This window comes from Bombyx mori, chromosome 18 (genome assembly GCF_030269925.1).
Source record: "Bombyx mori chromosome 18, ASM3026992v2".
Classification (NCBI taxonomy): domain Eukaryota; kingdom Metazoa; phylum Arthropoda; class Insecta; order Lepidoptera; family Bombycidae; genus Bombyx; species Bombyx mori.
Window position 1 is genome coordinate 5,805,428 of NC_085124.1, and position 13,661 is coordinate 5,819,088.

Genomic DNA, 13,661 nt, shown 5'->3' on the forward strand with positions numbered 1-13,661 from the left:
TCAATAGCTTTAAACACATTTTCAATGTTATTAATTTAATCAAAGGAAATAAGAAACAAAAAAGCTTTTGTTTATTACTTGTCTAACATTATGTAAAAAAGACAAAAATATGCCAAAGTTCGTATGCCTCTGTATTGAAACAAAAATCAAGCTTAATAAAATTTTAAAACTAATTCAAATGATACAGCAATCGTTTCCTTACATCCTTGTATCGCCGGATCTTCTCAGCGGGTCGCGATTCCGATCCGGTAGTAGATTCATTCGCGAAGCAGCTACTCTTGAGCTGTTAGGTCTCCTTCGGAGGCGCTCGGGTAGCTGTTAGCAAATCCCGCCCCTCCTGGCTGAGCTTTTGCTCGCCCACCTGTCCTGGTGAAACTGGAAAGGCCTCCGGGTCACCAGTAATACTTCAATCATAAAAAAAAAAAACATCCTTATAATCGTCTGGACTATTTTGGTCTTCAGGGAAGTTCATTTTATAACCAAATTGACACTTTTGAAGTCGTCGTGGCCTAAACATCGATATATTAAAGGATAAGACGTCCGATGCATTCGTTGTTGCGATGCACCGGTGTTCGAATCCCGCAGGTGGGTACCAATTTTTCGAATGAAATACGTACTTAACAAATGTTCACGATTGACTTCCACGGTGAAGGAATAAAACATCGTGTAATAAAAATCAAACCCGCAAAATTATAATTTGCGTAATCACTGGTGGTAGGACCTCTTGTGAGTCCGCACGGGTAGGTACCACCGCCCTGCCTATTTTTGCCGTGAAGCAGTAATGCGTTTCGGTTTGAAGGGTGGGGTAGCCGTTATAACTATACGGAGACCTTAGAACTTATATCTCAATGTGGGTGGCGCATTTACGTCGTAGATGTCTATGGGCTCCAGTAACCACTTAACACCAGGTGGGCTGTGAGCTCGTCCACCCATCTAAGCAATAAAAAAAAAACTTCTTATTTAAGTATATATGCTTTAAATGTCGGAGAATGCTGATAGACAGTATGAAGCAAACCAATTCTAACAACTATGATACTAATGTGAATTTTGCAAGAATATCGATCATGTTTCATCACCTTATCACGACATGATCATCGGTTACGCTTGTATTCTAATAAATTGAGCCATTACTTACGCTGACGTTTTATTATTAATTTTGACAGCGTGCAGCATGAAAAGAAACATTTCTATTACATACAAATGTGATTCGTATTGTATACGCTTAAGGTTTAGTATGATTTGGTAATGTTTTGTTACATACTGTATATGTCGAATTATGTTGTATTACTGTACGAACTGAATTCGACGTGGCATTTTCAGTTAAAATAAATTATGAAATTTTATGTTTTAAGAACCATGTTTGAAGTCAAAAGTGGGAGTTCCTTTAGACGCGGCGGAAATCAATTTAATTTATTTTTTCAAATTTATGGAACATTTTTTTTTTTTTTTTTTTTTTTTGTCAGGAGGAAATCGCCGGACTTCCGCCCTTCACTGGGGATGAAGGGCGGGGCATGTCGGAGTCGAACCGACTAAAACCTCCTGTCTCTCAACAACCAACGTCCAAACCTCGCATGAGACAAAACTCATGAAAAGGCAAAGGGGGGAAAGTGAAGCGTTTAGTGCGGAGCACATCTCTCCCATCACCCTCCCCCTCGGGACGCCGGACTGGCGGTCGTCGGCGCCACGACCACCAGCCCTCTCGGTCGGCAGGCTATCCGAAGCCCGCCTAGATGGCGCCGGTTAGAATGGTCTATCCTACGGAATACCCCGCTGGGTCAGAACCAGCGTGGGTTGAGGATAGCCGGCCTTCCATCACCCGGATGCTCATGCATAAAACGCGTGCAGAGCAGCTTGCACGTCGTCTTCTTAGGCCCCCTTCGCCGGTCCCCAGGCCGACATGTGAGGGGACCCGAAACATTTAGAGGGCCAGGGCTTGGGCGATATCCGCCTCCCTGGCCCCCGCTCGACGGCGGCGGACCTGTGCGTCTCTCACGCGCCCCGCCGCCTCCTTCTGCGAGATGGTGCACTCGCAGAAGTCGAGCATCGCCTTCCACGACTCGTCGTCACCGAGCATCGATGCCACAATACTCGGCAACGACAAGTCGTTTCCTATTTTTGCGACGAGGACACGGCGCCACCCCTCCCATGCGGGGCAGGCGACGAGCGTGTGCTCCGCCGTGTCCAAGTCGCAACCACAATGGTGGCACTCTGCCGTCGGCTCGGCTCCGATCCGGTGCAGGAACTCACCGAAGCAACCATGCCCAGTGAGCACCTGCGTGAGCCGGAAAGTGAGGCGTCCTCTGTCACGATTCACCCAGTTCACAAGAACCGGGCGAATCGCCTCGACGGTCCTACGACCAGCCGAAGGATCGGCCAGCCGTCTAGACCATGACTCCAGTACGGACCGCCGAGATTGGGCCCTCCGCGCTCTGACCACACTGGGGCTGGGACGCGCCACGCCCCGTACACGAAGGTCAGCCCGCCACTGATAGTCAGCAGCGAGCGCCTCCGCCTCCAGGACCCAAGGCGGCGTCCCAGCCAGTACACACGCCGCCTCGAAAGAGATGGTGCGATAACCACGGATGACCCTGACCGCGATGGTGCGTTGCGGCCGTTGCAGCAGCTTCGCTACCCCCACGGCCAGGGACTGGCCCCACACGGGCGCCCCGTATAGGGCCATTGATCGCACCACCCCTGTATAGAGACGGCGCGTCACCTGGTCAGGCCCCCCAACATTGGGAAGGAGCCGGCTTAACGCGCCGGCCACCCCCAACAAACGAGGGACCAGATTCTGAAAGTGAGCACGGAAGGTCCAACGACTGTCTAGAATGAGGCCGAGGTACTTCAACTGCACCCCGACCCCGATACGGACGCCTCCAACCACGATATGGGCATCGACAGGTGGCACTCTCCGGGGCCTGTGGAACCACATGGCCTCGGATTTACTGAGCGCCACGTCGAGGCCCAATCTCCTGATTTTGCCGACGACATGCGCCACCCCAGCCGTAGCAAGACGGGCAGGCTCAGCAAAACTCCCCCCCCGGGCCACGACCAACGTGTCGTCTGCGTAACAGATTACGCTCAGGCCCGGGAGGAGGGCACCCCTCAGCACCCAGTCATACCCGATATTCCACAAAAGAGGGCCGAGCACCGACCCCTGTGGAACACCGCGCACGACCGGGAACCGGTGCACGATCCCACCGTGTCCGGTACACGTGACCGATCTGTCTTCCAAGTAGGAACCCACCAGCCGGCGAAGGTAGGGGGGCACTCCGTGTCGTTCCAGCGCCCCCCCTATCACGGACCAGGGCAGGGTGTTGAACGCATTGGCGATATCGAGTGACACCGCCAAAGCCACCCCACCCCCGGAAACGGCCTCATCCGAGAGGGCCCGCACGCGAAGGATCGCGTCTACCGTTGAGCGGCCCTCTCGGAAGCCATATTGCTCCGCCGACAGATCGGGTCCCACCCTGACCAGATGCTGGATGATGCGGGCTGCCAGAATGCGTTCCAGCAGCTTGCCCACCTCATCCAGCAACACGATGGGACGGTACCCGGCAGCAGTATCCGCCGGGCGCCCCTCCTTTCTCAACAGCACGAGTCTGCCCGTCCTCCACGATGAAGGAAACCGTCCCGACTCGAGGCAGGAGTTGTAAAGCCTCAAGAGTCGGTCCCCCAGGGCACCAAGAGCCAAGGCCCAAATCCGGCCATGGACACCGTCCGGGCCGGGTGCAGTGTCCTTCGCGCACATTTTGCGCACGGCCACACGGAGCTCCGCCCCCGTTATATGGGGCACCTCGGCAGGGACTTCGCCGTCGTATTCCGGCGGCGAGTCCATAGCGGGCGCGACAAATCCCTCCCGCTCCTGCGGGAACAGCGCCGAGACGATGTCCCGCAGCTGCTGAGGCTGGAGACGCTCCGTGATCGGGGGGGCCCATGGGCGCATTTTATTGCGCACCATATGATAGGGCCGCCCCCACGGATCCTCATCCAGCGTCTCCAGGAGACCCTCCATGTGTTGATCCTTGGCTCTTCTGATGGCCAGCTGCAGTGCCCTCTGTGCGACGCGAAATGCGGCGTGCAGCCGGGCCTCTGCCGCCGCGAACGCAACTGGATCGTTGCGCCGCGGCAGGCGGCGGCGGCGATGCCTGGCGCACTCGCGCCTCGCCCGAACGCACTCCACGCGGAGTTGCGCAATTTCGGGCGACCACCAGTACGCCTGGCGATTAGGAAGTCGAGGGCCGATCCGGGGCATCGACACATCACAGATGCGACGCATCGTGTCCCGAAACCACCCTGCCTCGCCCTCGACCTCGACCGGGTGCGGACGCATGGGCGCCCACGCCGCCACTGTAGAGGCTTCCATCAGGAGCTCCTTATTCAGGCGCTTCAGTGCCCACTTGGGGAATGACCGGGACGCACCACGGGGGTGGTCCCCGAGGGCGTCCGCGACTGCGGAGCGGGCGGAGAGATCAAACCGAATATATCGGTGATCTGACAACGTCTCCGCCCCCTCCAAAACCCTCCAGTCGCGGATACGGCGCGCGATGGCCGGGCTCGCGAACGTAACGTCCACAATAGACTCGCCCTGCCACCGCACGCACGTCGCAACCGACCCTCTATTCAACAAACAGAGGCCGGCCGCGTTCGCCCACCTCTCCAGTAGCCTACCACGAGCGTCCGAGCGGGGGGAGCCCCATGCGATAGACTTCGCATTGAGGTCCCCCGCGAGAATCACTGGACGAGGAGCGAGGCGGCGAGCAATCGCCCCGATCTCGCCCAGGAAATGCCCGAACTCGACGGTAGGCCTGTTCGGAGAGAAGTACGCCCCGATCACGACGGTCCCTTCCAGCTGCAACGCGACGAACCCTTGACCCCTGGTCACCATCGCCAGGGGGGGGATCGCCGCGTCTCTTCTTATGACTATGGCCGCCAGGCCGCCGTCGTCCCCAAACCAACAATCATTTGCTGGGGGAACGAAGTACGGCTCGGCGACCACAGCCACATCTATGGACCGCTCCGCCATGCTCTGAGACAGCATGTCCTGAGCTCTGGCGGAGTGGTTCAGGTTTCCTTGGAGGAAGCGATAGGTGCGGTCCATTACTGTTGGACCACATCCATCGCCCCCTCCCCTTCACCGCTGCCCCCGCCCTCCGGCGCCGGCGCCGCAGCGGGGATTACAGCGTCGGCCAGTGCTCCTCTGGCCACTTAACATAGCTTGTTAATTTACAAGCTAGCTTAGGATTGACCGGCTGATCTGAGTGCCTGCAAACGAAAGGGATAGAGACTCGTCCTTAAATCTTGAGCTACAATCCCACCTTTTTTTTTAACGCTGGGGAATCCATTTACGGATACCCGGTCAAGGGGGTATCGGATCGTGTTATCTCAGACTCCGGCGCCTCCTGAGAGGAAGAGGGGGAGAAGAAAAGGACCGAGGTCCTCCACCTCCCCGAATTTCTCACAGGAGACTACGCTTTCAAAAAGGCGCGAGAGGCATTTGCCCCGCAGAACCAATACCGTCTAAACCCCATCGAAGTTCACCACACCGGCTACACGGAACCTACGGTACCGCAGTGCGCACCGAAAAGCTACCATCCCACCTATATAATATATATAAATATTTATTTATTTATATATTTATTTATTTCTAATAATAAACAAAAAAAACAAAGTGATATTTTGTTGTAATTCACAAATTGTTGAACCCTCTACAGTTTTTCAGATTAGTAGGTACATAGACATAGATTAGGACATGAAAACCATAATTCTATAAATTAGAATCTTAAAAAGTCGATTACCAATTTTCCCAGCTGAATGATGTAATTAAGGTTCAATTTGGTTTGCGTACTATCCGTAAAGAAAAACTGTGTGTGGTTGCAACGACATTTATTGTGCGACTGACTTCACTTTTGACAAGTAAAAATATAGTAATTAGCAAAGAGTATAAGGTTAGTAACAACATACCGCCCACCAAAGGACTACTAAGTTCTTTCTAAATCTATTGCACTAATTACAACGTCAAGGTGACTTCAAAACAATATTCTACAAAACGAAATAAAGGTTGCTTAAATACTAGACATCATAATACAATATGCTTAACTTGAGACTTAGTATTAATTTAATAATAATATTGCTACATATTGACATTGGTAGAGAATCTTGACAAAATTACAAGATGACCTTTCACCGAGTGGAATCCACCGGCAAACGACATAATTTTGTTATTGATTTTGCCCTTAGGATCCAATATTTTGATCTGAGATAACATAGCATTAACTGAACCCCTTCATGTAGTGTCTTGATATGGGCGTCAGCAACGATCAAGTGTACTAGGGTGTTCTTATTTCCAAGAATAATTGGGTGTTTTCGGTCATCAGGTAAGTTAGTATGTTTAAGGCGACCGCCCACCCTGAGGATATGATTCTCATCCAGGTATGCGTTTAGCGATCGTAATTTACTTTTTTTTTTAACTTGTTTCTTATCTCTTAGCCGATCTATTTCTTCTTTGAATTCTTGTTGTACTAACTTAATGCATGTGATAAGCGCCTCTTCAAATTCTTGTGTAGTTATTTCCTTGCTCGTACTTAAATTACTTTTGTATCTTAAAAATCTTTTACAGTAAATAATAGTTTTTAGTAATTCTGGTAACGTATCAAAATCTTCAAACTGAGCGGTTAAAGGTTTTAGTTCTTCTGCATTGTGGTAAGTATTTAATTTTATTGGTTTCATTTCTAATTCTGTTTCTGTTATTCCTGGCTTACTGTATATTATTTCTTTTTTGCATAACCACTTGGGCCCTGTCCACCACAACTCTTTCTGTTTCAAGTCCGCCAGCAGCATGCCTCGCGACCCGATGTCTGCAGGATTCTCTTCCGAAGCTACATGGAACCATCGATGTGTGTTTACATTCTCTACAATTTCTACGACCCGGTTTGCCACGAATGTCTTCCATCTATGAGGATCACCAGATAGCCATGCAAGAACAATTGATGAATCTGTCCATGCATAGATGTTAGAAGTAGGTATACGCATTGCATTTTCTATTTGCTTAAGTAACCTTGCTAATAACAGCGCCCCACATAACTCCAGGCGTGGTAGAGACACGGTACGGAGTGGTGCCACTCTAGTACGGGCAGCTAATAGATTGGTGAATACTGAACCATCTTCCCTCTTCACACGAATGTAAGCTACCGCAGCATAGGCTTTCATGGAAGCATCGCTGAAACCATGAACCTCGATGTTTTCCATCTGTGTGCTTACTGTGTTTAGCCATCTTGGAATACCTATCTCTTTTACATGTTCAAAGTCTTCTCTAATTGTCAACCAATCGTGTAACAGCGATTGGTTAATCTCGTCATCCCAGCCAATCGGTTCTAGCCATAGCCTTTGTATGAGTATCTTAGCCAAAATTAGGCTCGGGGCGATCCATCCCAGTGGGTCAAAAAGTCTTTGAATATCAGATAGTATGCCTCTCTTTGTAATACTGCTTGACCTTGCTGGTAAGTTAACCTTGTACTGAAATTGATCCGTGCCCAGGTTCCATATCAAACCTAGGGCTTGTACTTTTCCATCCAATTTAAAATCCAACTGTGCTCGAGATGTACGTTTGTTTGGTTCGATAGATTTCAAAAATTCAGCAGAATTGGATGACCCTTTTTATAATACAAATCCACCTTTCTGTAGAATATTATCTACTTCTTGTGCTCTCTTTATGGCTTCAGGAGCACTGCTCTCCCCCGACATTAGTTCGTCCATGTAAAAATCTTCTTTAATAATTCGAACAGCCATTGGATGATTTCGACCTTCATCGTCCGCCACCTGGTGAAGCGTTCTTACAGCCAGGTGAGGGGCCGCCGCTGTGCCAAATGTAACACGAAGCATACGATATTCTTTAATCGGGTCTAATTCATTCTCTCTCCACAAAAGGCGTTGATATCGATCGGCGTCTTCTTCATAAAGTAATATTTGCAGGTACATCTTTTATATATCACTTGCATAGCAAACACGATGTAATCTCGATCTCATAAGTATGTTCCTTAAGTCCTCTTGCAGTTGCGGACCTACAAGCAATTCATCGTTTAGAGAAACGCAGTTGGAGCCCTTCGCGGAAGCATCAAATACTACGCGTGTCTTAGAAGTTTCTCTGTCTGCGTGTACCACGGCGCGATGAGGTAAGTATACTGATTTTCTCTCATTTATTTCATTCTTAGATATTTCTTCCATGTAGTTAGCTTTTATGTATTCTTGCATGACCTTTGTATAATCTTCTTTCAGTTTAGTTTCTTTCTTAAATCTTCTTTCTAGCTGAAGTAGCCTCTTTCTAGCTATTTCTTTCGTATTTCCTTCAGTCGAAATTGGATTCTTTGTATTAAATGGCAGCCTTACTAGATATCTTCCTTCACTATTTCTCGTATGTGTGCTTTCATATATTGTTTCACATAGCTTTTCTTCCTTTGTTAATATTCTCTTTTTATCATTGTCAATTTCCCAGAGGGATTTCAACATATGATCTATATGGACTTGATGATGAAGGACCAGAAATGATTCATTTTCACGGTTATTATCGATTTCTCCGAAGAGGATCCACCCCAGGTTGGTTTCTTGGGCACATGGAGAACCTGGAGGGCCCTTAATAAGTGTTGGTTGCACAATCTGTGCATACTCTTTAACACCAAGAAGTAAGTCTATAGAACCTGGTTGAAAGTAGTCTGGATCTGCCAGGTTGAGTCCTTCTAGATGTGGCCAATGTGTGACAGTTACAGCTTTGGAGGGGATCTTCGTGGTCAACTGTTTACTCATAACATATGCTTGTATGTTGATTTCGAAGCTTGGATTCCAGTGGGAGCCAATCTTAAGTTGAACCACGTGATCAACGTTAGTCCTAGTAGATCCCACCCCGATGATACTTCCTCTCGCTGATTGCCTGGTAAGTTTGAGCATTTGAGCCGCCTTCTCGCTTAAAAATGAAGCCTGCGAACCTTGGTCTACTAGCGCACGAAGGACAACGGTTTGGTTATGCTCGTTCCTCGCTAAAACCATCGCTGTGGCTAGTAGTGCTGTGCTTTGTTTAGTATTGTGATGTGACGCCACCATGCTATTTATAACCTCTTCTTTCTCTTCTACCCCGTGGTGAGATGCATTCGGTTGATTCCTTTCCTCAGTTTGTACCGAGTCTTGATGGCGGTGGAGAAGAGTGTGATGCCGTCTTCTACATAAGCGACAGGACATTTGTAACTTACACTGGTAAGCAGAATGCCCAGGCACCAAACAGTTAAAACACAGATTGTTGGTCTTGACATAATCAGCTCTTTCTTTAGGTTGCAGTTTGGTAAAATTCTTACAATGACATAATGTATGTTTTTCTTTACAGAGCACGCAAGTTCTTTCATTTGGCTGTGACGTGGTGGCTGTGGCAGTTACTAAGTGTGAACGTTCTCTTACAGGTTTGTCACGGCTGCTACAAGTCCCTGACACGGACAATACAAGTTCTAAGGTACGGTATCTTGACTGCAGGAAATCTTTTAAATTCTCCCAAGTTGGTAGTTCGTCCTCTGATTTTGAATAAGCTGTCTGCTCCCATTCTTTGTGAGACTCCGGGTCCAACTTCTGTATCACAAGGAATATAATTATAGGATCCCAGGAGGTCGTAGGTATGTTTAAATTTTCTAAATTATTCAAACAATCTGTCGTGACGTCTAATAAATTTTTTAATTGATTTGCAGACTGAGAACTAATTTTCTTCTGATTAAATAATTTCTTCAAAACTGAGTTAATTATTAATCGTTTATTTCCATACCTTGACTTCAAAATATTCCATGCTTTTTTATAATTGTTTTCCGTGACTTGAATAGGTTTTAATAATGTTTCTGCCTCGCAGCTGACTGTACTCTTAAGATAATGTAACTTTTGTACGTTACTTAAAGCCGGGTTCTTATCCACTAAGGAGGTAAATAGGTCTTGAAACGTAGGCCAATCTTCATAGTTTCCAGTGAATTTAGGTAATTCGATTCTCGGTAACCGAACAAGGTTTTCGGTATCCGCAATAATCTTAGAATTATTTGGTGAGGACGTTAAAGTACTCGGCGCGGCTGCTTGTGTGAAAGATTGCAAAAGATCTTTTAAATCGGCTAACAAAACGAGATACAAATCTTCGAACACGAAGTAATCTTCATTTTGAAAATATGGTAACTCTTGTCTTTGTTCTTTCGGTGTTATTTTTACCAATAGTAGATGCGTTTGCTTAAATGTAGTCCAATATTCTTCGATACATTTAATTCTTGCTTCTACATAACCTCTTGTCAATCTAGCTTTTGGACATTTCTTCAAATTAATTTGAGTTTTGTTTAAGAGCGCAGCGGTATCTTCTAAAACGTTCAACAGTTCATCCATAGTACCGTCCAACCAGAAAACGGAATAAAATTGTAATATTTATAAATTATGTATAAATTATTTGTCTTTAAATCACTGGAATGTGGTTTACGGCTTACTGGAAAACAATATTTTCACTGACCGGCGTCCATCTTCGATAGCTTGTATGTTCAAAAAAATCCGCTCGAATTTGACCAATATGAATGATGTAATTAAGGTTCAATTTGGTTTGCGTACTATCCGTAAAGAAAAACTGTGTGTGGTTGCAACGACATTTATTGTGCGACTGACTTCACTTTTGACAAGTAAAAATATAGTAATTAGCAAAGAGTATAAGGTTAGTAACAACACCAGCTATTCAAGAGGATTATATCACGGGTGATGATAATTGATGTAAATGTACAGTAATCGAGAATCGAAACATTTCTACGATTGGTTTAAAACAAAAATACTCTAAGAATCCAGGATGAGACTCAAAAGTCAATAACGCAATACTTTTTTTTGTTTTATTACTTACGTTCGTGGACGAGCTCACGGTCCACCGGATGTTAAGTAGTTATCGTCAGCTCATGACATCTACAACGTAAATGCTGCCACCTACTTTGAGATATGAGTTCTAAGGTCTCAGTATAGTTACAACGGTTGCCCCGCCCTTCAAATCGAAACGCATTACTGCTTCACGGCAGAAATAGGCGGGGTGGTGGTACCTACCCGTGCGAACTCACAAGAGGTCCTACCGCCAGTATCAATAAAACGTTTTAAAATAAAGCTCAGTATAAGCTTACGGTATGGTTCCAAGATAACAGATTGCTGTCCTGGTGAAGCTGGAAAGGCCCCCGGGCCACCAGTAACCTTACAATCATAAAAAAAAGGTAACAGATTATTATTCTGTTATTCTGTATTATCAAATTAGTTCGTAACATTAATTTCCAAACTTTAATTATATACGACCTGTAGAAATAAATGTATGGATAATACTGCCAATTTACTGCCGTGAACCAATAATGCGTTTCGGTTTGTACCGCAACCGTTGTAATGGAAAAACTGAGACTTTGGAACTCACGTGTCAAGCTGTCACCAGGTGACCGTAAGCTCCCCATGCTAAATCTAAGCAAAAAAATCGGTTGTCTGTAAAGTCGATTTACTGACGATTGATGAACGTGACAACGTCATAAGAAAATACTGATGGAATGGTTTCATTTTTCAAAAGAAAATTTTAATTTTATTTGTTTGATAGATATTTTGCATGGACAATTGACACCACATTCACTTTTCACTGAACTTCACACTTGACGAAAACATGTAAATATATTATTGTCGATGTGCCGATGTGGCGATGTGCGGAGGCCGATTGTGCCTCTTTGTCGCTCGTTGCGCGCTCTCGCTTGCACTTCAAGCCTTCAATGGAACGCCTCAATGAGTCATGTTTTTTCGTGCGTGCAGCCGGCTCCATCGAATTATAAGACGTTGTCAAAAACAAAAAGAAATTCGAGAATCTTTCAAAGTAACAAGATTAATATTATATGAGTAATTTTTGATTGCTTTAAATTCATCTTCTAGAGCAATACAGTGGACAGTTGATATTTGAATAGAACGTGAAGCATAACACATTACTAATTTGACAGGCAATTTAATTAATTTATTTTTAGCAATTAGTGCTTCGTGTAATGCTACTTACGTATGACTTATATAATCATTACTCGTGTTAATAAGTCAGCATACAAATTCAAACACTCAACTACGATTCGCTAATTTGAAATTTAAAATTAATAATTACATTTCTCCGATTTATAAAAGGAAAGCGTTCTAGTATGAGAATTAATTTAGATTTCAATTCATATTAAGAAAGCATACACACATAACTATGTGATAATGTATTTATTATGCATATGAATTTGAATTAATAAAAAAAATATTAAATCGATTTCAAATGGCGCCACACTAGTATGTGTCCTGTCTCAATAAACACAGTTTTTCAAGGCAGTAATTCAATATTTTTTTTTCTGAAATTTCGAATAAAGCTATGTCCTTTTTGTATGTAGTTATATACTATTATATATTTACATTTACGTATTTGATCTGAAAATACAGTCATTAATAATGAATAATACTTTCATTATCTATTGCTGGGGCCAAAGAGTAATGCATGCTGCTTCAAAGAGATAAGACCTTATTATAAAATAATTAGGACTGCAACATCACATCTCAAGGCGATAAAATTTAAATTGTGCTGTTTATCGATTAAGGTAACCACCCAACAGCTAATTGAAGTTTGAAGTCGTTTAGAGTTTAGAGTTTGAAGTCGTCGTGGCCTAACGGATAAGTCGTCCGATGCATTCGTGTTGAGCGATGCACCGGTGTTCGAATCTCAGGCGGGTACCAATTTTTCTAATGAAATACGTACTTAACAAATGTTCACGATTGACTTCCACGGTGAAGGAATAACATCGTGTAATAAAAAATGAAACCCGCAAAATCATAATTTACGTAATTACTGGTGGTAGGTCCTCTTGTGAGTCCGCGCGGGTGGGTACCACCGCCCTGCCTATTTCTGCCGTGAAGCAGTAATGCGTTTCGGTTTGAAGGGTGGGGCAGCCGTTGTAACTATAATGAGACCTTAGAACTTATATCTCAAGGTGGTTGGCGCATTTACGTTGTGGATGTCTATGGGTTCCGGTAACCACTTAACACCAGGTGGGCTGTAAGTTCGTCCAACCATCTAAGCAATAAAAAAAAAAGTTGAAAAAGAAAAAAATATAACTATATAAATTTAAAATGCATTTGAAATTCCGTTTAAAAGATTCGATACACGCTAAAGCCAAACGCCTTAACAGACATAATGTTAAAAAGGTAACTTAAATAGGCTTTCGACAGGCGACTAACAATCTGACAAGATCGTGAAGATCATATATCAATTACGTGTTTCGATAGACGTTTTTGTGACGTAAGTAGGACACTAACACCTTACGTGTGTGGTAAATAGGTTCTATTGTAATTGATCTATTGAAGCTCGATGTTGTTTTTCATAATCGAATCAGATTTTTTGATTATGTGCAATTATTATATACTAGCGACCCGCCCTCGCTTCGCTTCGGAAACTGTAATTTATTATTGATTTCTCCACTATTTAATGGATTGTTTATATAAATTTCCTCTTCAATCACTCTATCTATTAAAATAAGCCGCATCAAAATCCGTTGCGTAGCTTTAAAGATTTAAGCATACATAGGGATATAGGGACAGAAACCGACTTTGTTTTATACTATGTAGTGATCTGCCAAAATGCCAATAAG

General features: G+C 45.0%; 1 protein-coding gene across 1 annotated transcript; it reads right to left on the minus strand.

Moving 5' to 3' along the window:
* Positions 1–5,869: 5,869 nt before the first annotated feature.
* LOC119629882 (uncharacterized) lies at positions 5,870–10,688 on the minus strand. Its single transcript, XM_062673777.1, has 2 exons — positions 9,797–10,688; positions 5,870–9,606 (listed from the first exon to the last, which is right to left on the minus strand). The coding sequence occupies exons 1-2, from the start codon at positions 9,815–9,817 to the stop codon at positions 7,981–7,983; spliced, it is 1,647 nt and encodes a 548-aa protein (XP_062529761.1). The 5' UTR covers positions 9,818–10,688; the 3' UTR covers positions 5,870–7,980.
* Positions 10,689–13,661: the final 2,973 nt, after the last annotated feature.